Genomic DNA, 27,202 nt, shown 5'->3' on the forward strand with positions numbered 1-27,202 from the left:
TCATATCTTGGCTCTTGTGAATAATGCTGTAACTGAACATGGGTGCGCAGATGTCTCTTTGAGACACTGGTTTCAATTCTTTCACATAAATATCTTGAAATAGGATTGTTGGATCATACAGTAGTTTTAGTTTTAATTTTTTGAGGAAGCTCCATACTGTTTTTTCATAGCATCTATATGATTTTGCATTCTTGCCGACGGCATGCGGGGTTTTAATTTCTTTACATTCTCGCGGGCACTTAGCATGTTTTGTATTTTTCGTAATAAACATCGTGATAGGTGTAAGGTGGTATCTGATTGTGGTTTCAATTTGTGTTTCTCTGATGATCAGTGACATTGGGCATCCTTTCATGTACCTGCTGGCCATTCGTATGTCTTCTTTAGAGAAGTGTCCTCTCAAGACTTTGGCCCATTTTTAACTGGGTTGTTGGTTTTTTTGCTATTGAGTTGTAGGAGTTTCTTATATATTTAAAAACTTAACCTCTTACTTTATGCTAGATGAAAGAAGCTAGTCACAGAAGGAAAGAGGTGCAGGATTCCATTTATATAAGACATCTGAATAGTCAAATTCACAGAATCAGAGGGGGCTTGTATTGCCAGGGGCTGGGGGAGGAGGAAGTGGGAGCTGCTCATCGGTGGCCTCGGAGCTTCTGTGGAGCCGGTGAGAGCTCTGTACGGCACTGCAGCTGTAGTCAGAACACTGTATTGAAAGCCTAAAAACTTCAGAGGGCGCTCACTTGTTAAGTGCTCTTACCACCATAAAATACCATTAAAGAAAATGAACCTCAAAAAAAAGTAAGAATTCATACTGAGAGTGAAAGCAAAACAAGTGTTTTTGTGTATGCCAAGGATGAATATATTTTTAAAATCTTTTTCACTTGTAACATAATTTTTTAAAGCCAAATGAAGATTGCTTTCTCATGGACTTAGATGTAAATAAACATTTCTATTGCTCAACCAAAAGTAAAGTAAAAAGCTGAGTAATTGTATTAAAAAAATAGAACCCACTTTATTCAACAAAGTGAGCATTAAGAATATAGCTGAACACCACACACTAGGATCTGTTGGGGGGTAGGGGGCTAGGGGAGGGAATAGTGGTAGGTGGGGAGATTGGGGAGGGATAACACTGGGAGAAATGCCCAATGTAGGTGACAGGGGGATGGAGGCAGCAAACCACCATGGCATGTGTGTACCTGTGCAACAGTCCTGCAAGATCTGCACGTGTACCCCAGGACTTAAAGTACAATTAAATAAATATTAATTTCACCATCATAAAAAAAAAGAAAATGTGGTATATATGGATTTAAAAAAAAAAGAATATAGCTAAACTATTCTCACTGGCCAGATTTGTCTGATAATTTCTTCATTCTTCCTTTAACCCTAATTGGATGGATTCCTGACACTGAGGCAGGAGGACTAATCTAATGAGAGGTGGATTCTGAGGATCCTTTCCTGATGGGCCATGAGTTCTACCATTTTAGGATGGGTAGAAGGGTCTGGAGCTCTGCATAGGAATGAAGTCAGAGGAGAAGGAAGAGGGGTTCAGTCCATCCTGTGCACATAGGCTGTGTACTCAGATGAAATGTAGTGGAGTGCATGCAAGCCGTGTAGTGTATCTGGTGTCAGACAGACTTGGCCTTGCATCCTAGGCTCACTCATGAGACGGAATCTAAGGAGAGGTGCCTTTTGCTGTTCTGCTGAGAAGTTCACCACCACGCCAGATCAACACGTTTGTCATGGACATGAGTTGTTCAGTATTTTTTGGCACTTTCTTCAGTATTAAACAGATAATCCATTCAATAAACATTTTTCCAAATGCTCGCTTTGCACCACTTACTGCTGCCCTGAGAAAACTGGATGAGTTGAAAGAGCCGGTGGGCCCCCAGTCAGGAGGGTCTGAGGTTGATAGAGGCCTGAACCAAGGGAAAATGTGGCCGTCTATACCTAGGCGGCGATGCAGACACACTCTTCAGACATGACCGTAGTTGGTCACGTGATCGTTAACCAAAAAACTGATTCAAGTGGAGAAATATCAAGACATTATGCTTAGGTGCCTTAGACATTTTCTTTTAACTTAAGCTATGAAAACATTAGTTTTATTTCACCAATTTTGTAATGGAGAAGGAAAACTTCTTCTTTGAGGATAGATGTCTGCCAATTGGACTTCCATATCACCTTCTGATAGGGTTCAACTGTGTCCCCACCTGAATCTCATCTTGAATTGTAATCCCCAAATTCCCATGTGTTGAGGGAGGGACCTGGCGGGAGGTGATTGGATGTGCTTTGCCCCACACTGTTCTTGTGATAGTGAGGAGTTGTCACAGGCTCTGAGGGGTTTAGAAGCATCTGGCATTTTCCCTTCTTGCACTTCTCTCTCCTGCTGCCATGTGAAGAAGGCCCTTGCTTCCTCTTCACCTTCTGCCATGATTGTAAGTTTCCTGAGGCCTCCCCACCAGAGCTGTGAGTCAATTAAACCTGTTTTCTTTAAAAATTGCCCAGTCTCAGGTAGTATCTTTATAGCAGTGTGAAAATGGACTAATATACCTTCCTCACACAAAGCATGCCTATAATGAGAGTTTGAATCCAGTTTCGTTTCATGTGCGCGCGTGTGTGCGTGTGTGTGTGCATGTGTGTGTATGTGTGTGTGTACACATAGAACGGATTATAAAAGACTCTTATGAAGCAGCCTGGGAGCAGATTTTTATGATTTATTCCTCATCATTTACAGTTGTTTTGCCCACACCCAATTGGACAGCAGTCTATCTTAGCTACTGGCTAAATCTGTTTTCATGAGAACAACTTGGCCTTTGTCCTGATATTTCATTGGTTAACTCAATGTGTAACCACATGTATGAATTGAAATAACAAGTATCACTGGCATCAGTAGGTTTAAGAATTGGATCACGAGGTCAAGAGATCGAGACCATCCTGGTCAACATTGTGAAACCCCGTCTCTACTAATACAAAAAAATTAGCTGGGCATGGTGGCGCGTGCCTGTAATCCCAGCTACTCAGGAGGCTGAGGCAGGAGAATTGCCTGAACCCAGGAGGCGGAGGTTGCGGTGAGCCGAGATCGCGCCATTGCACTCCAGCCTGGGTAACGAGAGCGAAACTCCGTCTCAAAAAAAAAAAAAAAAAAAAAAAAAAGAATAAATACAACTGAAGGTTGGTAAGCCTGGCCCCTCTACTGATGGGGGCAGTCACGTGATCAGAGAAGGCCCCGCTGGCCCAAAGTTCAGAACACATGAGCTCCAGGCAGCGTATCCTCCAAAGGACATGGGTGACTTCAGCTGATCCAACTCCACATGGGAGCTGGCCAGGGGAGGATCTCTGTGGGCAACAGGGTGTGGGGGTGGCCTGCAGGCATGCAGAGGATAAGACAGGGTGAGCTTCTCTTGGGGAGACACCACCATGAGGCACCAGGTAGGGGAGTTGATGGAAGATGGTCAGACATCTATGAGCAAATTAGGAAAACGTGGCTCTAGAGCAGAATTTAGAAACCTCTTTAATTATCTCTGTGTTCATCTCTTCTCCTGAGCTGCCAGTGATCTGAGATCTTCTCCTTGTGGTCCATTACCTGTCACTTGGAAAGCATCTAATATTTTTGAATGAATGAAAGTGAACTTTTTTGTTGTTCCACTGAGATTGTTGAAAGATGGTCATCCTTATACACATTAGGTCACAGGGAACTCTGGGCCGGCAGACTGTGGGCCACTGAATATTGTGTGTTCCATGTCTCGGCTTACCCCATTGAGGGCGTGTGTATACGCTAAGATCACTGTTCAGCTCAGAGTGTGTGATCAGCCCTCCAGGCCTGGACAGGTATCCTGGTATCTCTCAGGTATAGCTGAATAGGGAAGGTGACAGGTATGATCTTGTTAGACTCAGGTATAGTGATATGAAAGACAGAAAAGCCATACTTTATAATGAGTTTGAAGGCTTCAGTTCAGGATGTTCTATTAGTCAATATCTAGATGGTTCCCAGTGATTCCCCTTAGCACAATGATTTATCTTTAAGGAACAGAAACACTTAAGCCATGAATATTGGAATATTTAATGTAAGAAAACGAGTCTAACCATCAGAAGCTTAGCGTTTAAGAACTATCATGTCACAGTTTATTATCAGAGTCAACATACTTTGTTGATTATTGTTATTTAGCAAGTGCTATTAGTGTCTGTCATTTGCTCAATTTCTCTTCATTCATAAATAAGCAAATCCTCACCCTGTTTTTCTTCAAAAACGCAAGACTATGGGTCTGCTCTGTGAGAACCAGTCTCACCTTATGTCAGTTTCTGTATTTAAGACTTGATTTACGTTAGCATGGTCCACTAGCACCTGCACCTGGAAATGAGAAGCCTGTAGCATAAGCGTTCCTCTCCTCTCCTTCTTGGACAGCTTGGGCATGAACCACGACGATGACCACTCATCCTGCACTGGCAAGCCCCACATCATGTCAGGAGAGTGGGTGAAAGGCCGGAACCCCAGTGACCTCTCCTGGTCCTCCTGCAGCCGAGACGACCTTGAACACTTTCTCAAGTAAGTCCCAGAATTATTCTTGAGGATTAGTGAGTAGAAAGTACTTCTAAAAGACAGAAGTATCGGAGTCTCAGCAAGTGTGAAGTAGGAGACGTGACTTTCATGTGGGATTTGCATCTGGCCTCAAGAGGTGGTCAGTGCGGAGTGTCCTGTGATGGCGAGAATACCTCCCACGTGCACATCTGCTCCAGTGTTGGGTGCGCAGTCGGTGATCATTACGTAATTATCGATCGATTGAAATATCAACATAGTCATCTGTCTTAAGAAGCCTGTGTCATTCCTCTGCACTGTTGTGACTGTGTGGTCACTAGGGCGCCCCGGGCTGCTGCAGAATGGAACGTTTCCTGGGGTGGAAGTGGAGGCCGCTTCCCTCAAGAGGAAGTGAATTTGCTGGGGGTTGGGGATGGATTTGCTCCCCTTCTTCACTTCAGGGGAGGGGAGGGCTGTGTTTATCTCACTGCTACTTTCTTCCCAGAAGATGTCGGCATCCTTCCATTCTCAGATATCTGTGGAAGCATTGGCCATCTGGTTTGAGACCTTTGTCAAACAGTCTGTACCCATAGACAGTGCAGGTCCCTTAGTGTCAGGATCTCAGGGCTAGTTTACAGAGTGACTGTGTAGACCCCGGCCACTGCAGTACTTAGCCATGTTAATGGACAGCAGTGAGTCGGCGAGTCTCACCCACTGATGAAGCTTCTCAGTCCCATCCCGGGCCTTTTTTCATGACGTTCCCTGTTGATGGGAAATTGTTCAGAGGTAAAGCAGCTTAAAAATGCACTCGTTACTTTAAATACAGTCTATATCCTACTGAGTGTTTGTTACCACAGATCTTAAGAAGTGTTGTCAGTACTTTGATGTTCTTTTGCTTTATCGAGAAGGTCATGGTGATGAGATGGGTGCTTTCTGTTGGGCTGGTTGGTTGGTTGGTTTTGTTTTGTTTTGTTGAGATGCAGTCTCACTCTGTCTCCCAGGCTGGAGTGCAGTAATGCGGTCTCAGCTCACTACAACCTCTGCCTCCTGGGTTCAAGCAATTCTCCTGCTTCAGCCTCCCCAGTACCTGGAATTATAGGCACCCGTCACCACAGGCAGCTAATTTTTGTATTTTTAGTAGAGACAGGGTTTCACCATGTTGGCCAGGCTAGTCTCAAACTCCTGACTGCAGGTGATTTGCCCACCTCAGCCTCCCAAAGTGCTGAGATGATAGGTGTGTGCCACCATGCCTGGCCAAGACGAGGCATTTTTATTTGCTCACGTACACAGCACTGGTCTCACTAGTGACAAGTGGTGTATGTCTGAGCCCAGGAGAAGTAGACCAGAATCAGTCTGTGTGTCTTGTGTTCATGCAACTTTCCTTAAGAATCCTGCCACGTGACTGGGTTTCCTGCCTGAAACCATCTGCCTTGTTTTAGAAATTGAGAAATAAAAGCATTGAAGTAAGTAACCTCCTGTAGAACCAGAGCCTCACAATCCCCAGTTCACTTATTTATTCATTTATTTATTTATGAGTCAGAGTCTCACTCTGTCACCCAGGCTGTAGTGCAGTGGTGCAATCTCAGCTCACTGCAACCTCAGCCTCCCAAGTTCAAGCAATTCTCCTGTTTCAGCCTTCCAAGTAGCTGGGGCTACAGGCGCTTGCCACCAGGCCTAGTTAATTTTTGTATTTTTAATAGAGACAGGATTTCGCCATGTTGGCCAGGCCGGTCTCGAACTCCTGACCTCAAGTGATCCACCTACCTTAGCCTCCCAAAGTGCTAAGATTACTGGCTTAATCTCAGTAATCACTGTGGCTGGCTTAAAGCCACGGAACCCGGCCCCCAGTTCCCACTTTTAGAGATGTACCTGTCATTGTAAATGAATGATCCCACCCCGGTTGAAATCCTGAAGTCCTTGGCAGATGTTACTGGTGGCTTTCAGGGACAGTGTGGTCAGGTGAGACACCAAGGCCCCGAAAGCGCACGAAGAGAACCTGCAGAGTTGGAAATAAGCCCTTTGATTTCATTGAAAGTAAAACAGGTCTAAGTCGGACTTGTTCCTTATTCATGATCTTTTTTGCTCAAAGCCATAGTCTAAGAAAATACTATGATCTATTCCAAAATCATTTTCATTCAAGGAAGTTTTCAGCCTCCTCAGTAAAAGTCCGCCAGCCTCGTGGGTGTCATTCCTGGGCCCCTCCTGAGTCTCCAGGTTCTTACTACCTTCAGAGGGAAGATTCACATTTGGCCATGTGGAAAAAGAGGAATGCATAGGGAAAATCAGTCCATGTGGCCAGTGCCTGCATCCTTTTTCCATAAAGAATGTGGCGGTGCCTCCTTCTCGGTGACTGAAAACTCATAAACCTCAGCAGCACATGTGCAAGTCAACTTGCCTCTTGGCTGTTTCAGGTCACAAGTCAGCACCTGCTTGCTGGTCACCGACGCCAGAAGCCAGCACAGGGTCCGCCTCCCACACAAGCTGCCGGGCATGCACTACAGTGCCGATGAGCAGTGCCAGATCCTGTTCGGCACCAACGCCACCTTCTGCAGAAACAAGGAGGTAAGCAGCCGTGGGAGGGCCGGCTCGGGACAGAGCATGGGTCCAGCCCTCCCGCAGCAGGTCTGGCTTCTGCTGGAGGACGTGGGCATTCACACTCAGCATGTGCACCCACACGCACAAGTGCAAACATACATTATATGCACACAGACATTCACATGCAGAGACAGGCGTAGACACATCCTCACAGGCACCTGCACATGTGCACCCCACATAGCCATACACACATACACACCTACACACACAATTGCACACACACATACACACCTACACACAGTCCCCCACATGGGCACTTTTGCAGGGGAATGCTTCAGGGTTACTACTGACTCCAGTAGCCTGACATTTTAGTATGGAAACCTTAGGACACTAGAGATGTAGAACACTGTCACCTGACTTCAGACCCTGCGTGGATAAAGAAGAGAGTTAAAACTATTAAACATTTGAGAGTATCAAATTGGGAAAATTTAACAAGTAATAAATTGGCCGGGCACGGTGGCTCACACCTGTAATCCCAGTACTTTGGAAGGCAAAGGCAGGGGGATCATGAGGTCAGGAGTTCAAGAACAGCCTGGCCAAGAGGGTGAAACCCCGTCTCTACTAAAAATACAGAAATCAGCCGTGTTTGGTGGCAGGCACCTGTAATCCCAGCTGCTCGGGAGGCTGAGGCAGAGAATTGCTTGAACCCAGGAGGTGGAGGTGGCAGTGAGCCGAGATTGCACCACTGCACTCTAGCCTGGGTGACAGAGTGAGACTCCATCTCAAAAAACAAACAAAAAAAGTAATACATTTATTATATGATAATAACCCCATTAAACAGTTACCGCTTATTGAGCGATGCCTATGTGTTTGGTACTGACGCTTCCAACATGCGTGATCCCAATTAGTCTTCGCCATAACTCCCGAGATTCCACCCCTGGTTCCCAGATGACAACACCACATCAAAGTAAGCGAACATTCAGAATGGCTTGGTTAGTAGGTCGCATAGCAAGGATTTGAACTCAAGCCTCTTTCACCCCCAAGTGCACACTTTTTCACCATGATGCAAACAGCAAGGTCCAGAGCTTGGCTGGTTTTATGGGTGGGGGTTGCCAAGAGGGGCATGTGGGTACCCAGGGCAGGGCAGTCTCCATGCCTATGGCCGTCTGTATAGCAGACAGGGAAGGCCCTGGCCACAGGGAGAGAGCAGGAGCCCGTGGTCCAGCTGGCCCTGGCAGTGACTGGGCTAGGGGAGCAGAGCCTGCGCCATCCTGTGGAGGAGCAGGACAGAAGTAGAGGAGCCAGTCGGGGTACGTGCGCCTCAGCAGCCAGGCAGCGGGTGGTCAGCCTGAGGGAGGGCTGTCCCAGCACCGGCGCTCAGAATCGCACCTGGTCCCCAGGGGGATGTGTGGACGGCTGGGCAGGTTCCTGAAGCAGGCACGGAGCAGCACCAAGGGACACAAGTACACACAGGGCTGCCTCCAGAATGTGGTCCCAGTGCCCATTAACCCAGATTTCTGGAGACAGATGCTGCCTCTTGAGCGCTTCCTGTCTACGTGCATTAATTTAGGAAACTGGGACACGACCTGCAGGTGGGCATCGCCGGCCATTTTGGGGGTACATAAAAGGGCAGCTCCTCAAAGCCAGGCGGCTGCCTCCTCCTGGCTGTTTCCCCAAAGGACGTTTACCCACACTGTAGTGCTAATTCTCCCCTGCCATTCCCCTGGGGAGCGTGCCTGCGAGGGTCCCCCCCAGAGACTGGTGGGAAGGTGTCACCCATATCAGTGTCCCACTGGCTGCCTGTACCTCCTGCCCCCAGCAGCAGGGTTGAAGGACACCTCCATGGGGAGGTGTAATGAGCCCTGGGATGGGATCGCCCCCAGCATCCTGCAATGGTGTCCAGACTCCATCAGTCACTGTGTGGCTTGACCGCTAAGGCTCTCATGCACATACACAGTGCCTGCCAAGAGGCTTCCTATCTGCCTGTCCCCCTCTTCAGTCCCTGAAGTGCATGGATGGTACAGAGATGTCAGGAAAGAGCAGGTTTCAGGGCATCCCTTGATGATGTGGAGACCGCATGAGATCGTGTGGATGGGATAACGAGGGAGGACTTAAGGCAGAGAAAAGGGCCGCAGACACCAGGGGTGGGGAAGAGGATAGTGCCCAGCTGAGCCAAGGGGCAGAGTGATCCCTCTGCCCACTGTGGAGTCCTCCCCAGGGCCGGTGAGATGTGGCAGGCCAGGCTGAGTGGGTCCTACAGGGCAGGATCAAGTGGGGCGGGGGTTGGGCAGAGACTGCCTGCTCCCTGAGAGCTGGAGCTCTTTTCCCTTCTAGGAGCCAAGCCCTTGCAGCCCAACTGGACTAGGAGGGACCGAGGGAGGGAGACACGTGTACTGGGGGCCCACAGTCTCCCGGGCTGGGCTTTGTCCTGGCACTGTCACAAACAACCCTGACCGCAACCCCAAAGGCGAGGGTTTTTAACCCCACTCTAACAGATGAGAATGTGGAAGCCAAGAGAGATGAGGAAACAAGCCAGGCTCACCCAGCAGAAAGCGGGGGGCTGGAAAACAGGCCAAGGTATGTCTGTTCCTCAGGGAGGAAAGGAAAGCTCCTGTCATTCAGAGACCCCATAGAGGAGGTAGGGGATGTGGTATTTTATTTTCCTTCAGAATCATCTTTTTATTAGAAGAATTCAATTAGCAGGCAGCAAGCATTGATTAGCTCAGCTTTGTGGCTCCTTCCTCCCTAGAAGCTCAAAATCCAAATGCATATCTAGGAGATCTTCCCATGTGCATGTTACAGGGAAGCTGGGCATTTCATCCTGGGCTCCGTAGCAACTGCAAACTATGTTTTCCTACTTGCTTTGCCTGGAGGGTTTCACAACAATAAAATAAATGTGTGTTTTCCTCTCCAGTAACTAGCAGAAATGATTTCTTAGGGGAATCATGGAATGACAGTCCCCTCGATGGCCACCAGTCTCAGCTGGTCGGTGGTGACTGTCATGCTTGCAAGGCTAGTGACACTTCCTTTAGAGATATCTGACCATGGGGTCGCAGTGACCGTGCACACTGGAGAAAATGTCACACTCATACTCTTCTGCACTACTGGGGAGGAGAATGCAGAAGACTGGACGCTTCCCTGTGAACCCTGTGAGAACCGAGGACTTGGGGGCCTGCTCCCCTAGGCCTGGGGCATGTGTCAGTTAAGTCCAGGTGAAGACAGTGCCACACTCCAGGGCTCCAGGGCCTGCTGTGCCAACAGTCTGCACCATCCCTGCTTTCGTAGGACTGTGTTGCGGTTGATGTTGGGTGTGGCAGGAGAGCGTACGTACGCTGTTGTCACTTCATTCTTCCCTGCAGTGCGCCTTGTTGGTGTGGGTGTGTGCCCCTCCCGTCTTCCTTGTGGGCCTCTTCCTGACCTGCACTTACTCCGCCCTGCACTTACTCTGTTCCAGCTGTACTGGCTTTTCCGTTCTTCCTGGACCCCACCAGAGAGCACTTGCTTCTTGCTGGCTGTTTCCTCCGCCCCGCCAGTCTTCTCCCAGTTATCCGCATGACTAACTCCCTCGTCTCTTTTGAATTCTGTTTATTTTTTTTAATGTAAGCTTCTCAATGAGGCTACCTTGACCACCCTTCTTTAAGATGACAGTCCGGTACCCTCCTCTGCACACTTGTGAAGCATCCGCCTCTCCTAATTCATTAAAGGAAAGCCCTGATTTCAGATACTTACCCTCTTTTAACGTGCTCTGTAGCTCACCTGCTGAGTACGGCTATTCCTGTGTCTCCCTCTTCTAGATTATAAACCCTTCCAGAGCACAGTCTTTGCTTCTGCTCACCAGTGTTTCTGAACTGCCTTGGGCAGTACCTGGCATATAGTAGGTGCTCAATAACTACGTGTTGTGCTGACATCCAGTCCAGCCATGACCCTAACAGCAGATTTGTTAAATCTTCCTTATGTGGCTTTGCTCAGTTGTTAATGAACCTGTGGAAAAGCTCAGATTTGAGGAAGAAGCCCTTAGAGACCTGCCTCTGTGATGTATTACTCTCTAAGCCTGATTTCACCTTTCTCAGTCTGGCCGTCTGGTTCACCAAGATAACACGTAAGACTTCATCAGTTGTCTTTCAGGGGTTCATATAAACCATTTCCGTAGCTTCCTCCAAGAACAAGAAGCCTTTCAAGGCGCTGCAGAGAGTCTGGCAGTGAGTGACTTGCCAGCTGGTTCCTAGTGATCGTCTCTCTCTATGCCTTTGAGTCTTCGTTAGTAAAACTCAGGCTTCCGGTCAGTTGATACATGACAAGTGTGGGGAACTGGGTCTGTCATAAGGTTGGTACCCAATAGGGTGAGCTGATATCTGTGTTATTACCTTTCTGGATAATACCGATTCCCATCTGTGGTGGGGAACAGAGCTAATTTATCTGTACATCTCCAGGATCAGCATTTCTCTATATTGAACTCCTGGGAGCTGTGGAAAATTAAGCATCATCTAAAACCTGTCCTGTTCATTCAGCCAGAGACACCAGAGCCAATAAGAAAGGTCTTTTAATCCAGTGCCGTAATTGACTTTTAGAGCCATTATTTCTCTTTCATCCCCCTGCAGACTGAAATGGTTATCATGTAATGAAATGATCACCATCCCAAAGTTGCTTTTAAATTTCTTATCCCAACTTTTGCTTTCAGCCAGGAGGGAATAACAAGGGCCTGATTTACTTTACTTCAGAAACAACTGGAAAAAAAAAAAAACATAAAATTTATGAAACAGTGATTTCCAAGACACTGGACATCAAGGAGCAAAGTCTTGTGATCCTTGAGAGATGTGAAATGAGTGAGTTGAGCGCTGTGATTGGCCTGGACAGTCTCCAGTCAGTGGCACGGGGAGGGAGAGCTGCAGAGGAGCAGCTCTGAGTCCTCTTGAGTTGAGGAAACACAGCTGGTTGTACAGGGAAGCCAAGGCCACTAGAGTTCACAAGGCAGAGGACCACAGAAGAAAGAGCTAGCTGTGGAGAGAATCTGCGGAATCCCCTGTGAGTATTCAGCTTAGTGCTCAGCACAGGTGTGTGAAAAACTACCCAAGGCCAGGAAAAGAACCATCTAATTCTTAAGTAGCAAAAAAGGAAAAGTGCTTTCCTCCTCTGCAGGATGTAAGGTTTATCAGCCATTAAAACTTAAACTTCTCTAGCTTTTCACTAGCTGTGAACCAGCCTTTCTGCCCACTGACATGAAACTGCATAGTAATGAGACTGTGCACACTGATGTTTACAAGATTGAAAGAGTCTTTCTCCGAAAATCATGCTAAAGAATATTGAGACAATGAAAAAAATCAACAAAATATGCTTTCTGGAGAACTGTACCTTTTATGGTTTGCTTGCACATCAGTAATTTCTGCTGAATGTGCTGTCATAATGAAGAGATTTCCAAGATTTTCTTTCCTGATTAGAACTGGCAGCCAGTATATTAAATATTGATATTGAAATAAATGAACTGGAACTGGATACAGAACCATGAAAACAAGATTTTTACAACAACAAAAACAAACTATATTAAACAGTGTTTAAAGGAAATTAAAACAGAACTATGAGAAGTACAATTTGTTATAGTATCAAATTTCTATATAGATTTTATACCTCAGTGGGGAAAAATAACTGATTCCTATGGCATTCATTTTGTTTTCATCTGTGATAGTCATGGATGCTTTTATTTTCCTTGGGGTGCTGAAAAAAAAAAAAGACTCTTTGAATATAGTTAAAAAAAAAAAAAGAGTTAGAGGGAAGAATCTCTGGAGCTCACAGTCATCAAGTAGGGCACAAGAGGCTTTTCCTTCAGTAGCACAGGAAAATTAGCCCTATGCTAAATGCTGATCTGGTCCCATATAATAAAGCTTAAACGCAACATCTGAAAGCGTCAAACTATTTCCAAATGTTTTAACCAAGTCCTAGAACAAAGCTCAGATATATTTGTAGCAGTACAAAATTATGCATCACTCAATAAAGTAAAATCACGATATCTAGCATCAAATAAAAAACAACCAGGCATGCAAAGGAACAGGAAAACATATCCACCATAATGAGGGGGAAAGTAAATCAATCAGAATCAACCTAGTAATGCCACAGGTGAGAGAATTACCTGTGTCAAGGACATTAAAACAGGAATTATGATGATATGCCAGGTTGAAGAAGGTAGCAGAAGATTAAACATATTAAATAGAAACGTGGAAGATAGATATCTTAAAAAGATCAAAGAGAACTTCTTGGAAGGAAAACTACAATGTCTTAGATGACAGATACCCTGAATGGAATTGATGGCAAATTAAAAATTGTAGATTGGTGAACCTGAAAACAAAGCAATCAAAACTATCCAAATTAAAACACAAATTGAGGCCGGGCGCAGTGGCTCAAGCCTGTAATCCCAGCACTTTGGGAGGCCGAGGCGGGTGGATCACGAGGTCAAGAGATCGAGACCATCCTGGTCAACATTGTGAAACCCCGTCTCTACTAATACAAAAAAAAAAAAAAAATTAGCTGGGCATGGTGGCGCATGCCTGTAATCCCAGCTACTCAGGAGGCTGAGGCAGGAGAATTGCCTGAACCCAGGAGGCGGAGGTTGCAGTGAGCCGAGATCGCGCCATTGCACTCCAGCCTGGGTAACGAGAGCGAAACTCCGTCTCAAAAAAAAAAAAACAAAACACAAATTGAAAACAAAAAACAGTATTGGTGGGCCGGGCGCGGTGGCTCAAGCCTGTAATCCCAGCACTTTGGGAGGCCGAGGCGGGTGGATCACGAGGTCAAGAGATCGAGACCATCCTGGTCAACATGGTGAAACCCCATCTCTACTAATACAAAAAATTAGCTGGGCATGGTGGCGCGTGCCTGTAATCCCAGCTACTCAGGAGGCTGAGGCAGGAGAATTGCCTGAACCCAGGAGGCGGAGGTTGCGGTGAGCCGAGATCGCGCCATTGCACTCCAGCCTGGGTAACAAGAGCAAAACTCCGTCTCAAAAAAAAAAACAGTATTGGTGACCTGTGAGGCTTCAAGTGGCCTAATAAAATATGTAATTAACACCTCTGAAAGAGATGACGCAAGGGATAGGAAAAATATTTGAAGAAATAATGGCCCAAAATTACCCAAATTTGATGAAAACTGTAAGACCACTGATTCAAGAAGCTCAAGGATACCCAAGCAAAAGAAACATGAAGAAATCTAGAAAAATACTTATTGTAATAAAATTGTTTAAAAGTAGTAAAAAAGACACCAGCTGGGTGCAGTGGCTCACACCTGTAATCCCAGCACTCTGGGAGACCGAGGCGGGTGGATCACCTGAGGTTGGGAGTTCAAGACCAGCCAGACCAACATGGTGAAACCCCATCTTTTAAAAAAAAAAAAAAAAAAAAAAGTAAAAAAGAGAAAACATTGAAGGAGCCAGAGGAAAAAAAGAGAAGTCATCTAATATATAGATAAAGGTAAAACTAACAGTACACTTCTCATTAGAAACAGTGCAAGTGAAAGGACAATGAAGAAACATTGTAAAATACTAAAAGAAAAGGGGCTGTCAGCCTACAATTCTATACCCAGCAAAAATATCTTTCAAAATTAAATGTGAAATGCAGTTTTTCTGAAAGCTAAAAAAAATGTATCACCAAGAGACTGACACTATAAGAAATATTAAAGGAAATCTTTGGCAGAAAATGATATTAGGTGGAAATATGGATCCACACAAAGAAGTGAATAGCCCTAGAAGTTGTACCTTCATGGGCAAATGTGTAATAGATTTAGATATACTTAAAGTCTTTGAAAGATTATTGATCATTTAACCAACTGTGTTCTATGTAAAACAGTAAGAATATAGTTGGGAAGATCTTTATGTCCTATTCTCCAGAACCTGTCAATGTTACTTTATATGGTGGAAGGGACTTTGCTGGCGTGGCTAAGTATCTTGAGATGGGAGATTTTCCTAGATTATCTAGGTGGCCCAGTATACTCAAGAGTCCTTAATAAGAGGGAGACAGGAGATCAGGGTGAGTAATAAGAGATGTGGCAATAGAAGCATGATGTCATGCAGTAGAAGCATGAAGTCATAGACCCTCTTGATGCAAGGAAGGGGCTGTGAGCCAAGGAATGCAGCTTTGTTAGAAGCTAGAAAAGGCAAGGAAACTTCACAGCCGTACAGAAGGAACCACCCTATTGACACCTTAGCTTTAGCTCAGTGAGACCGATTTTGGACTTCTGACATCCAGAACTATGAGAGAATTGTGTTTTTTGTAGCAGCAGCAATAGGAAACTAATACAGATTGCCATAGGAAACTAATATGTTAGTTTAGGGTTTTTGACATGCATTAAAGTAAAAGGCATGGCATTCGTACAAAGGCCAGAAAGGGAGAAATGAAAGTACAGTCACGCACCTCATGATGACATTTCAGTCAGTATCAGCTGCACACATGCATGATGGTGGTCCTGTAAGATGGTAATGGAGCTGCCCTGTACAGGTGTGCCATTTTTAATCTTCTTTGCCATGTTTTTATCTTACTATTTCAGTGTTTAGATACACAAATACCATTGTTACAGTTACCTACAGTAGGCAGTAGTACAGTACCATGCCATACAGGTTTGTAGCCTAGGAGCAGAAGTCTACACAACATAGCTTAGGTGTATAATAGGCTATACTGTCTAGGTTTGTGTAAATGCACTCTGTGATGTTTGCACGATGACGGGATTGCCTGATGCGTTTATCAGAATGTATTCCGCTTGTTGAGTAATGTGTAACTGTATACTGTTGTAAGGTTTTCATACTATATGTGAGGTGGAATAATCTTTTTTTTTGAGACAGAGTTTCACTCTTGTTACCCAGGTTAGAGTGCAGTGGCACAATCTCAGCTTACTGCAGCCTCCGCCTCCCGGGTTCAAGCAATTCTCCTGCCTCAGCCTCCTGAGTAGCTGGAATTACAGGCACCCGCCACCATGCCTAGCTAATTTTTGTATTTTTAGTAGACACGGAGTTTCACCATGTTGGCCAGGATGGTCTTGAACTCCTGACCTCAAGTGATCTCCTTGCCTCATCCTCCCAAAGTGTTGGGATCACAGGCATGAGCCCCACGCCTGCCCTGAAATAATCTTACATAAAGGCAGAATGTGATGAGTTAAAGATTAGAGTGTCAACTGTAAACCAACCAATAAATAAGAGTTTTAGCTAATATGCCAAGAAAGAAAAGAAACTATCATCATATGTTGCTTATTCCTATGATTAAGCACATTAGAAACAGATCATGTCAGATGTATCATAAATGCATATTAATCATTTGTACTTCATTCCATTAAGAAACGTATACAATTCACATTGTATTAGGGTTCTTGACATGTTCAGTTTAGCTGTGGGTCTTCGTGAGGCCCCATGGTCATCCCGTATCTCCAGAAAGGCAGCACTAATGGTCTGGTTTTCTCATCAGCAGTCATACCAGTGACGTCATGACATCTCAAGGCGTCCTTAGTAATTTCAGAGGGAACTTTGATGCAAACTTGTCAACAATGTTCTTCAAACCAATTTTGGCCTCCTTTAATGAGAAAAATAATGCTACTTGCTAGATGCTGTAAAATGCAAGAACAGTGTTCACAGTCAGAAGTTGTAGGGGTGAAGGAATTACAACTCTAAAAATTTGGAGGACTCTGCTCTCTTAACCCTATTCATATGTAGGAATTGAGAACACTATTCAAATTTCCAAGCCCTGGACCCTCCCCGCCCCCAAAGACTTGCTGAGAACTGGTAAGCCCCTCACTGGTGTTCCTTGCAGAGCCCTAGAGTAGCTTAGAAAAGCACCTGAGCATAAATAGGGCAGCAGTTTTGGGGGATGTGCGTGTATGTCTGTGTATCTTTTATCTCAAAATTTTCTAGAACTTTAAGCATATTACAAGACCAAAAAAATGATGAAATATGACAGAGGCTGGACACCGCCAAGGGAATAAACTGTGAGCCATGCCAGTGCTGAGGAGTTGAACAGTTGCTTTTTATTTTTCTGAAATACAGAAAAATAAGAAGAAAAGAAACTAGATAGACTATATTTTAAGAAAAATACCGTCGTGACTAGTGATGGGCAGTTTTCATTTTGCCACTGCCTCTTCTGAGGGAAAGTAGCTTGCCTGCCTCAAGATGAGCCCACACTGTTCCCTGGTAGGAGGGAGAGGCTTCCCTGGTCTCAGGGGTCGGCATTTCTCATCCACATTTCTGTGTTATTGTACCAAAGCAGGGCCACTTACTTAGGGTCCTTGGAAGATTTCAAAGAATTGGTGAACCAGGTTAGGAAAGAGATTACACTTCTCTTTTTCTTCAAGTTCTAATGGAAGTTAGTATTCTCTTCCATTCTGAATGTTGGTGGTAAACCACAGCAGTCTTAGTCATACCTGTGACTGCCGCTGTGATTAGGAATCATAGGTTAGGTAAGCAGGTAGGTAGGTAGGTAGGTAGGTAGATAGATAGATAGATATACAGAGAGATACATAGATGGACAGACGGGCAGACGGATATATTTTCTTGTGATGGAGTCTCGCTCTGTTGCCCAGGCTGGGGTGCAGTGGCACAATCTCAGCTCACTGCAACATCCTCCTCCCGGGTTCAACCAATTCTCCTGCCTCAGCTTCCCAAGTAGCTGGGATTACAGGTACTTGCCCCCATGCCTGGCTAATTTCTGTATTTTTGGTAGAGACAGAGCTTGCCATGTTGGCCAGGCTGGTCTCAGACTCCTGACCTCAGGTGATCCACCTGCCTCAGCCTCCCAAAGTGCTGGGACTACAGGCATGGAGCCACCATGCCTGACCACAGAATCACAGATATTTTCATACCATGTAAATTGTGGCCAACATCTCAAATTACCGTTTAGACTCTCCACCAATTCAAAATTACAGTAGTTAGTAGACCCAGGGCCAGATCTTGTTATGTGCTGACCAAAAAAAAAAAAAAAAAACCACATACATTATTATATCACAAATGTAGAATGTTTTATATTTTTAAAACACTTCAATTTTAACTGTTTTCTGGGTCATCTTATTATGTATTTTATAATAACGCATTCACCACATATTCTGAGAAGGCTCGATCAGGTGCCTACAGAAACACAGAACGGCCAGGTGCTGGGCAGAATTTCGAATGCAGACCTTCCTTCTGACTGGTCGTCTCTGTGTGTTCTTCTGCCGTTCCCAATTCATAGCTGTTTTAAGATCAATCAATTTAAAGATCATTTCCTTACTCAAAGGTGTAGGAAAATAACTTAGGAAAAGTATCACTCCAATTGCTTTAGGACCAATCTAGGCTTCAGCTATTAACCAGGTTGCTCGTTTCTCAAACATTTGCATACCAGAGAAATGAGAAAAATTAAAATACGGTCCATATTAATTTTTAGGGCTCTGGAGGCCCCCACACCATTACCACTGAATCCCTCCTGTCTGTCTGCAGAATGCTAGTATTGTAAGGCTCAAAGCTGTCTATGGAAATATGAACTAGAAAAAATTGGCATCAATAGCTGGCATTTGTTGCAAAAGTTATTGGCAAATACAGCTGTCTCCTCTTTTAGCCAATGGTAATGTGATGTTTTTAATTCAATAAAGCATTTCAAGAAAGTCCAAACATAAAAGTTATAAACATTGGATGGTAAATATTTATTAGAAAGGGGAAATAAACTTTATGCAATTAGCCCAGTCAGTCTTTTTTTATGATTACAAGTTTCTCCTGTCATGTCAGCAAAGTCACTGCAAAGGAAAGTTGCTATTTAGCAACGCTTTCAAGCTACTTAAGCTCAGATATCCTGCCAGGTGAAGCAGCGGGTGGGAAGGCCCAATGCAGGCACGGTCAGCTGAAAGGAAGAGTCTGGACCGCTGCTAGAGACAGAGCAAGAAGGAAGGGGTGCAGTTAGGGTACTGTCCTGACCCGGATCTTTGCCTCACAAGCCCCACTGCTTCCTAACCTGAGAAAGGTGGTCTTAGGCCCCATCACCACCCTGGTCCTGGAGGCTTTCAGTTGAAAGGTGCTGTGTAATTAACCTACTGCTTCCCGGGAGTGCGTTCCACCATCACGGCTGCACAGCCCAGGCATGGCTGCCACACAGTAGTGCTTGGAAAGGATATGCGCTCTTCACGTTAGTTGCCGCCAGCACATATGTGCCTGTGTGTTGTAGCATTCACAAGGACCTGAGGTGTGCATGTTACGCCACTGTTTGGGAATGGTGCTGAGCACAAAGCTGTCAGCCAGTCATTTCGGGAAGACAAGATCTAGAATGGTCATAGGCACTGGAGGGTCTTAGACAGTTTTTTCTACCTAATATTTGCTCCTTTGCTCTTTTCTCCGTAATTGCCTTTGGTACAGCGTGGAGATGCTTTCTCTGTCACACTGTGTCAAAGAAGATGGACTCTCTAGTCGGGCTGCCCAGGGCCTCGTTCTGCCTCTGTTTTTCAGCATATTGCCTAGTCTCACTATGCCCAAGTCTTCTAATCTGCAGAATGGGAGCATAAATTCTACTTACCCATCATTGTGAAGTCATGAGAGTTAAGTAGTAACTGAATTAAAGCCCTTGGCATGTAGCACACACTACCTAAAATAAATCTTAGGTAGTGTCCATTCTCTGTCACCCTGTTGCCTGGAGCCAGAGGTACAGGAGGAGATGCTGTTTAGCTGAGATCCTATGGGCCTGTCCCTTCCCACATCTTTCCCTGTGCTGTCCTCACCTGGGGAGCCTGGAATCCCCAGGGATTGCTTTCCAGTGTCCAGTACCTCTCCCTGGGCAAAATCCCAGTCTCCAGGCCTCTGTCCTTTCTCACGTCCTGCAGAAATTTACATGGGTGTCTTATGGATAGAGAGATGCTTAGGGTGCCAGAATTCCACCTTGGGACCACAGTTTGTTCCTCCGATGCTGTCATTTTTAAACCTGGTGGATTGCTATAGTCTTCCAGAGACTGTTAGAAGTTTTTGTGTCTTACTCCAGATTTTCTGTCTTAAAAATATTAAGGAACATGGGTTTCAGGTATCTATCTTTCTGTACAACTTCCTTGAAGATTCTTCCATTCAGCTTAGTTAGGAAACTACTCATCTGAATGAAGTCTGTCCCTTTAATGCAGTGGACCTAGCCAGAGTGGGTGCCTGGCCAGGTCCCGGAGCCTGGTCCTGCCCCTCTCAGACAGGGCTGCATGGTAGTGCATGGACTTGGATGCCAGGCTGAAAGCCGTCTTGCCTGTCTCTGTCTCAGCTTCCTGCCCGGCATCTGCAGCCTTTCAGAGTCATTGGACTTTGGCAGCAGATGGTCCTAATTTTCCAAAAGTGTTTGAAAGTTTATAGTAGACTGCTTTTTCAGAGAGCTCTCCACACCGTCCCAGTTGTGAGTTGTCTTTCTTGTTCCCACTGCCAGCTTGAAGGCCTGGGCCTCACCCTCACCTGGCAGCCCCCATCCCTAGCCAGGTGACGGTCTCTGCAGCCCTCAGGAACATGGAAGGGGTGGCCCGGCCCAGGACTCGGGAAGCCTTCCAGGAGTGGGGCTGCCATGCTGGCCCGGGACGGCTTCACACTGCAGTAGTATGTGTGGAAAATTTGGATTAGTCACTTTTTCATCCAACTCTTAGCGTGTATTTTCTCTCCCTTTTGGCTCGTGTTAGCAGCAGCACATTTTTGAGGGACTTTATATAAGCATCTCATTCTGTATCATTTTCAGTTAGAGCCCCCCTCCAAACCCTCAGTGGATACCCAGAGAGGACGAGGCAAGAGAACAGCAGCATAACCTTCACAGTCCTTGACAGGGACACCACCAGTTGAAGGAAAGTGGTGAAGGCTTGTGTATATGAGCGATGGTGCCATCCGAGCAGTTCACACTTTCTCGAATTTTCGAGGCGCTCCGGGGATGCATGCTTGGTGCTGGCTCATCACGCAGCCCCTCGAGGAACTGAGCAGCAAAGCATGCTGGAGATGACTCTTGCCAAACCGTAAGCGTAGCCGGTGAGGTGACAAATGCTAGAACCAGAGAGCTCTTTGATTTTCCCTGCTGTGTGCCTGGACTGTGACTTTCCACTGCAACTCAAGCACAGCCGCTGGGGGTGGGAGTGGGAGAGGAGGAGGTCTGAGCACCCCCGCCCCTGATCTGGCCTCGGGATCTGCCCCTTTGTAGGTTTCCATCCTGTTCTAGTGCACCAAGTTTCACCAAAAGCCAGGGGCGTGCTGCCCAGCAGCGTTTCCAAGGAGACCTCTGCAGGTGGAGGGAACGGCGTGTACCTGAGCACAGAGCGCCCATCTCACTGCAGATGACAGGATAAGCACTCACCGAGAAAGCGAGACTGCAGGGGAAGCAGGCAGGGGAAACTGGGGACGGATGGAGACGTAGTGTAACCAGTGGGGAGGAGCCTGTGTTCTGGGTCAGGACAGGTCCACCCATTTCCTCACCTGTAAAATGTGAATAGGGAGTGTCTGTCTCACAAGGTTGGTGTGAGTAGGAAAGAGACAATCCCAATAAAGTACTTCTGTGTTGCCTGGATTTGGTGACTGCTTAGTTTGTCAGTGTTCGTGTCTGCCCACTGATGCCAGGCTTTGCTTTGCTGATGAAAGTATTCATCCCATTCATCCACTCCACGCGTCTTTACTGGTTATGTGTATGTGTCTTGCAGTTGGTCAGAACTAGTGTAGATTTGCCCCATCCTTTTTTAAAAAGTGTGTTATTTTTTAATTTTTTGTTGTAAGACAATTGTAACTCTTAAAGAAGACTTAAAAAAAATAGTATATGCCTTTCACCCAACTCGCTATTATGTTAACATCTTACATGGCTGGACGCGATGGCTCATGCCTATAATCCCAGCACTTTGAGAGGCCAGTGCGGTCGGATCACCTGAGGTCAGGAGTTTGAGACCAGCCTGGGCAACATGGTGAAACCCCATCTCTACCAAAAATACAAAAATTAGCCAGGTATGGTGGCATGTGCGTGTAGTCCCAGCTACTTGGGAGGCTGAGGCAGGAGAACTGCTTTAACACAGGAGGCGGAGGTTGTAGTGAGCCGAGATTGTGCCACTATACTCCAGCCTGGGCAACAGAGTGAGACTCGGTCTCAAAAAAAAAACAAATGTAACATACCCATAGAACCATTATGAAAAGCAGGAAATTAACCTTGGTACGATACTATTAACTAAAATACATTTAGGGTTCACGAGTTTTTCCGTCAGTGTCCTTTCTCTGTACCAGGATCCTATTTTGCATTTGGTTGTCATGTCTGTCTGATCTCCTCCAATCTGTGGCAGATCCCAGGTCTTTCCTTGTCTTTCATGGCCGTGACACTGTTGAAGAGGCCCAGTCTATTAGTTTGCCATTTGGGTTTGTTTCATGTGTTCTCATGACTAGATTGAGGTTCAGTATTATCGGTGATGTGGTCCTTGTCTCATTACTGGCGATGCTAGCCTTGGTCACCTAGCTAAGCTGTGGTCTGGCAGGATACTCCACCGTAACTGTTTTTCCTTTGGTCACTGCCGGTGAGTTTTCTGCAGCAGTGTTCCACCCTCAGCACTATTGGTGTCTGGACTAGAGTGCTGTCTTGCTTTTTCTTTTTAAGTTCTGGGGTACATGTGCAGATAGTGCAGGTTTGTTACTTAGGCATACACATGCCATGGTGGTTTGCTGCATCCATCCCCCTGTCATCTACACTAGGTATTTCTCCTATTGTTATCCCTCCCCGATCCCCCCACCCCCAGCTATCCCTCCCCTAGCTCCCCCCACCCCCTGACAAGCCCCAGTGTGTGATGTTCCCCTCCCTGTGTCCATGTGTTCTCATTGTTCACCTCCCACTTATGAGTGAGAACATTCGGTGTTTGGTTTTCTGTTCTTGTGTCAGTTTGCTGAGAATGATGGTTTCCAGCTTCATCCATGTCCCTGCAAAGGACATGAACTCCTCCTTTTTTATGGTTGCATAGTATTCCATGGTGTATATGTGCCACATTTTCTTTATCCAGTCTATCACTGATGGGCATTTGGGTTGGTTCCAAGTCTTTGCTATTGTAAACAGTTACAGGGCGCTGTCTTGTGCAGTACAGGATGTGCAGCAGCATCCTTGGCCTCTACCCGCTATAGCTCGGGGGCACTCCCCGGATGTGACAACCAAAAAATGCCTTCGGACATTGCCACACCTCCTCTGGGTCATTTATATCAATTAGTCTACATACACTTTGAGTCTTCCTGAACAATGGCTTTGCTCAGTTACACATTCTTAGAAAATCATTTCTTCTCAGGCTTATATACGTATAAACTGAGCTGAGTGGTCCCTGATAATTTTTTTAAATTTCTCTACATTTTAGATATTTTCTCCTTTCTTTTCTTCTTTGTTGTTATTTATACTTTCTCCCCTTTTTCCTGTATTTTTTGACAAATGGTTTATCTGATTTACGTTCCCCTTAAAGAGCCAACTCTTTTATTTTTCTTTGGTTTTTCTGTTTCACCCTTTTTAATGCCCAGTCTTTGAAATTTAGCAAATGCAGAGATATATAACCAATCAATTCACAGAACAGGTCCATCGCCCAAATTACCCCCCATGCTTCTTTAAGCTCATCTCTTCCCTTGACACCAGGAAATCACTGATGTTTTCTGTCTTGTTTTTTAAAATGTATGTTAAAGCATTTTAAATTTTTTCAGAAAGGCTAGTTAGTAGTTTCAGCCCATATTCAAGAAGAGGGGTCACACAAGGGCATGATATCAAGAAACAGAGATTATTGCAACCGTAGTAGAAGACTGCCTCCTGCTCCTAAGTTGAGAATGTCTTTATTCTACTTGTTTCTGAGACATTGATCCTCAGCTGCGGAGGTCTGTCCTGCAGACGCTGACTCAGCGACGGATGAATAAATACACTCAAACACACAGAGTAGAGTGCTGGAGTTGGCTAGGGAGGTCATCAGCTGCTCTCAGAAGGTGACTGCAGCTCCCCGGACCCTACTCACTGTTTCTACTCACATGTATTCAGTATAGATTTAATAACAGAGGTTCTAAGTCAACATGCTTGTGGATAATTAACACGGTTAAAAGAGTGGTTTTACAACTAATAAAAGGTTTTGGTTCCCAGGTCCAGAACAACACCATTAACAGGTAATCCCCCTTTGACCTCCCCTGAGAGGACCGTGTAGCACAGTTTACGTGAGTAAACAGTTGGAGTACAGACAGAGGAACGTGGGGTAAACAGACTTAACTGGGGAAACTTCTTCACCCTGTGACCTAATGCTCTAACATAAGAACCGACTGCATTCAGCCTGTCCCATTAAAACCTTTCGGCCTTCCAGAAGGTTTGAGACTATAATCTTACAGCTTTCCTTGGTATTTCCCTTAATATTTTTCCGGCCACCCTGAGTGAATCTCAACATATTTCAGCTGTTTTCTTCTCAAATATCGTCTCTGCCCCATTCTTTCTAGTCTCTCTTTCTGGGTCTGATTAGACACATACGTCAGTATTTCTCACTTTGTTCTTCGGATCTCTTAACCCGTCTTTGGTATCCCCCACCAGCCTTTCTCTCCAGGCTTCATTCTGTATCATTTCTTCAAATCTGTTTTCCAGTCACCAGTTCTCTCATTCAGGGCTGTCAAAATCCATTGATTTTCTTCGACAATGATATACTTCATTTTTAAATGTTCTTGCCAGTTTCTTATATTCAACAGTGTTAGTATCTTGCTGCTAGCTGTTTGTAATCTCATCTTCTGTGTCTTTACAGGTGCTGTCCGTTGTGTATCTGACTTTACCACGTAAACACCTCAGCAGTTTAAATCTTTTGTTTGCTGTTGCTGCTCACCTTCACTCATATTACAGTGTTTGATTGTGGGTTTATAATTTATTGGACGTAACCGTGGAATTCTGAAATCCTAAATTGCTCTCCTTTAGGATAACTTACATTTGTTTCAACCAAAGCCCCTTTTTCTGAAAAATGGCTGCCTCTAGCCTTTTCAGAACTGGTAAACACCCTTCCAGATTCCCTGGTTTAATCTGGGCGTCTCAGATAGAGCTCCTGACTTTGCTCTATCTGAGACAGACCAGCCCCAGATGACTTCTCCCAACTGCAGTGCCAACTGAGATATAAGAACTTTGAGGCCAGGTGCGGTGGCTTATGCCTGAAATGCCAGCACTTTGGGAGGTTGAGGCAGGCAGATCACAAGGTCAAGAGTTCGAGACCAGCCTGATCAACATAGTGAAACCCCCTCTCTACATAAAATACAAAAAATTAGCCAGGCATGGTGGCGCGTGCCTGTAATCCCCAGCTACTCAGGAGGCTGAGGGTGGGAGGAGAATCGCTTGAACCTGGAAAGTGGAGGTTGCAGTGAGCCGAGACTGTGCCACTGCACTCCAGTCTGGGCACCAGAGCAAGACTCTGTCTCAAGAAAAAAAAAAAACTTCCAAAGGTAAAAATGTTAATACCACAAAGAAAAATAACACAATTGGGAGGTGGAAGAAATGAAAGGGTGGGTGTTGGTCTTGTCAACCAGCACCTGCCCTTAGGAGAATCTGCCCTTGCCTGCGCTTGTCACAGATTGGTAGTGGTGTGTACATATGAAGACAGCGGGGTATGGGTTTTGTATTTACTTCCTTGGATACTACTTCTGGTGAGCTCAGCAATAAGAACTATCCTATATTATGGTACCCAGCTGTTCCGTACTGGAAGAGCAGCCCTGTCTTCGCTGAAAGCAGAAGGTTCATCAATCAGTCACCCTTCTCTTCAGGTCAGCTGCTGCCTGAGCATGATAAAAGCATCTCCACCTCCAAGCCCCACCCTTTCATTCCTTCCACCCAATTCTGTTATTTTTCTTTGTGGTTAACATTTTACCTTTGAAAGTTTTTATGTCTCAATTTTAAATTTTTATCTGTTATATTTTGCTCTTCCCACGGCTAGAAAAGGTGAAGACATTGATGTAGATATAGACAGCCTCCCAGGGCCCCCGTCCCAGTGCACCTTCTTCCCAGTGGGTTTCTCTCTCTGCCATTTTTGCCTCGTGTGGGTTTCCGTCCCGTGTGTTCTATTCCCTAACTCCCATCCCTGTGTTGGTTTCAGTCGACACTTTGAACAGTGTTCACTGCTGGCCCATTTTCTTTGGGTTCTTCAGTCATTTCTTAGGATGGCCGAAGGTCATCCTCTGGTATTTTCTCCAAAAAAGGATTTACCTACTTGTAAGTTCAAAAATGTTTTTTCCATTGGCTAAGTCCTTGAGCAAGCGTTAGTTGATAGAAATTTCCTGGGCTGCATGTTCTGCCTTTCTTTCTATCTGTATCAGCGTCACTCACTCCAGTGCCGTAGGGAGAGGCTGCTGCAAAGACATCTGCGCAGCCCAGGCTCCTTTCCCATGATGTGTGCTGGCTACCCAAAGCACATCCAGCTTATCAGGACATGCCTCTGCGCTCATTATTTTGCACCAGTTTTTCTTGGGGCTTTGCTTTTCAATCTGAGAATAAGATCTTCCATCATTTCAGTTTAGGGTCTTGAATTTATATTCAAATGCCTTTTCTTTTCTTCTTCTTTTTTTTTTTTTTTTTTTTTTTTGAGATGGAGTCTTGCTCTGTCACCAGGCTGGAGTGCAGTGGTGCAATCTCAGCTCACTGCAACCTCTGCCTCCTGGGTTCAGGTGATTCTCCTGCCTCTCACTCCCGAGTAGCTGAGACTACAGGTGCACGCCATCACACCCAGCTAATTTTTGTATTTTTCTTCTTTTTTTTTCTTTTTTTTTTTTTTGAGACAGAGTTTGGCTCTTGTTACCCAGGCTGGAGTGCAATGGCGCGATCTCGGCTCACCGCAACCTCCGCCTCCTGGGTTCAAGTAATTCTCCTGCCTCAGCCTCCTGAGTAGCTGGGATTACAGGCACGCGCCACCATGCCCAGCTAATTTTTTGTATTTTTAGTAGGGACGGGGTTTCACCATGTTGACCAGGACGGTCTCGATCTCTTGACTTCATGATCCGCCTGCCTTGGCCTCCCGAAGTGCTGGGATTACAGGCTTGAACCCACGCCCTGCCAGTGCCTTGTCTTTTACATCACTTTAGTTCCTTTCTTTGTGAGTCTTGTGCTTCTAACCTAGCTCAGACTCCCTGATCTTCACAAACGTTGACCTCCTCATTGGAAAAGTGGAAAAAATAGAGAAAGCCCCCTCCTGTCTGCCTCTTAGGGCTGCTATGAGACTCAGGATGACAGGAACCAGATCACTTTG

The 27,202-nt window shown here is 45.5% G+C and overlaps 1 protein-coding gene across 1 annotated transcript in view; it reads left to right on the forward strand.

Moving 5' to 3' along the window:
- ADAMTS17 (ADAM metallopeptidase with thrombospondin type 1 motif 17) overlaps positions 1-27,202 on the forward strand; it is a 330,513-nt gene that overhangs the window by 158,683 nt on the left and 144,628 nt on the right. The window contains exons 8-9 of the mRNA XM_064375802.1: positions 4,397-4,537; positions 6,919-7,069. Coding sequence (XP_064231872.1) covers positions 4,397-4,537; positions 6,919-7,069 — 292 coding nt within the window. The remainder of the gene's footprint in view (positions 1-4,396; positions 4,538-6,918; positions 7,070-27,202) is intronic.

Source organism: Aotus nancymaae, unplaced genomic scaffold (assembly GCF_030222135.1).
Source record: "Aotus nancymaae isolate 86718 unplaced genomic scaffold, 86718_ANA_hifiasm-v0.15.2.pri h1tg000014l, whole genome shotgun sequence".
In the NCBI taxonomy this organism is placed as follows: domain Eukaryota; kingdom Metazoa; phylum Chordata; class Mammalia; order Primates; family Aotidae; genus Aotus; species Aotus nancymaae.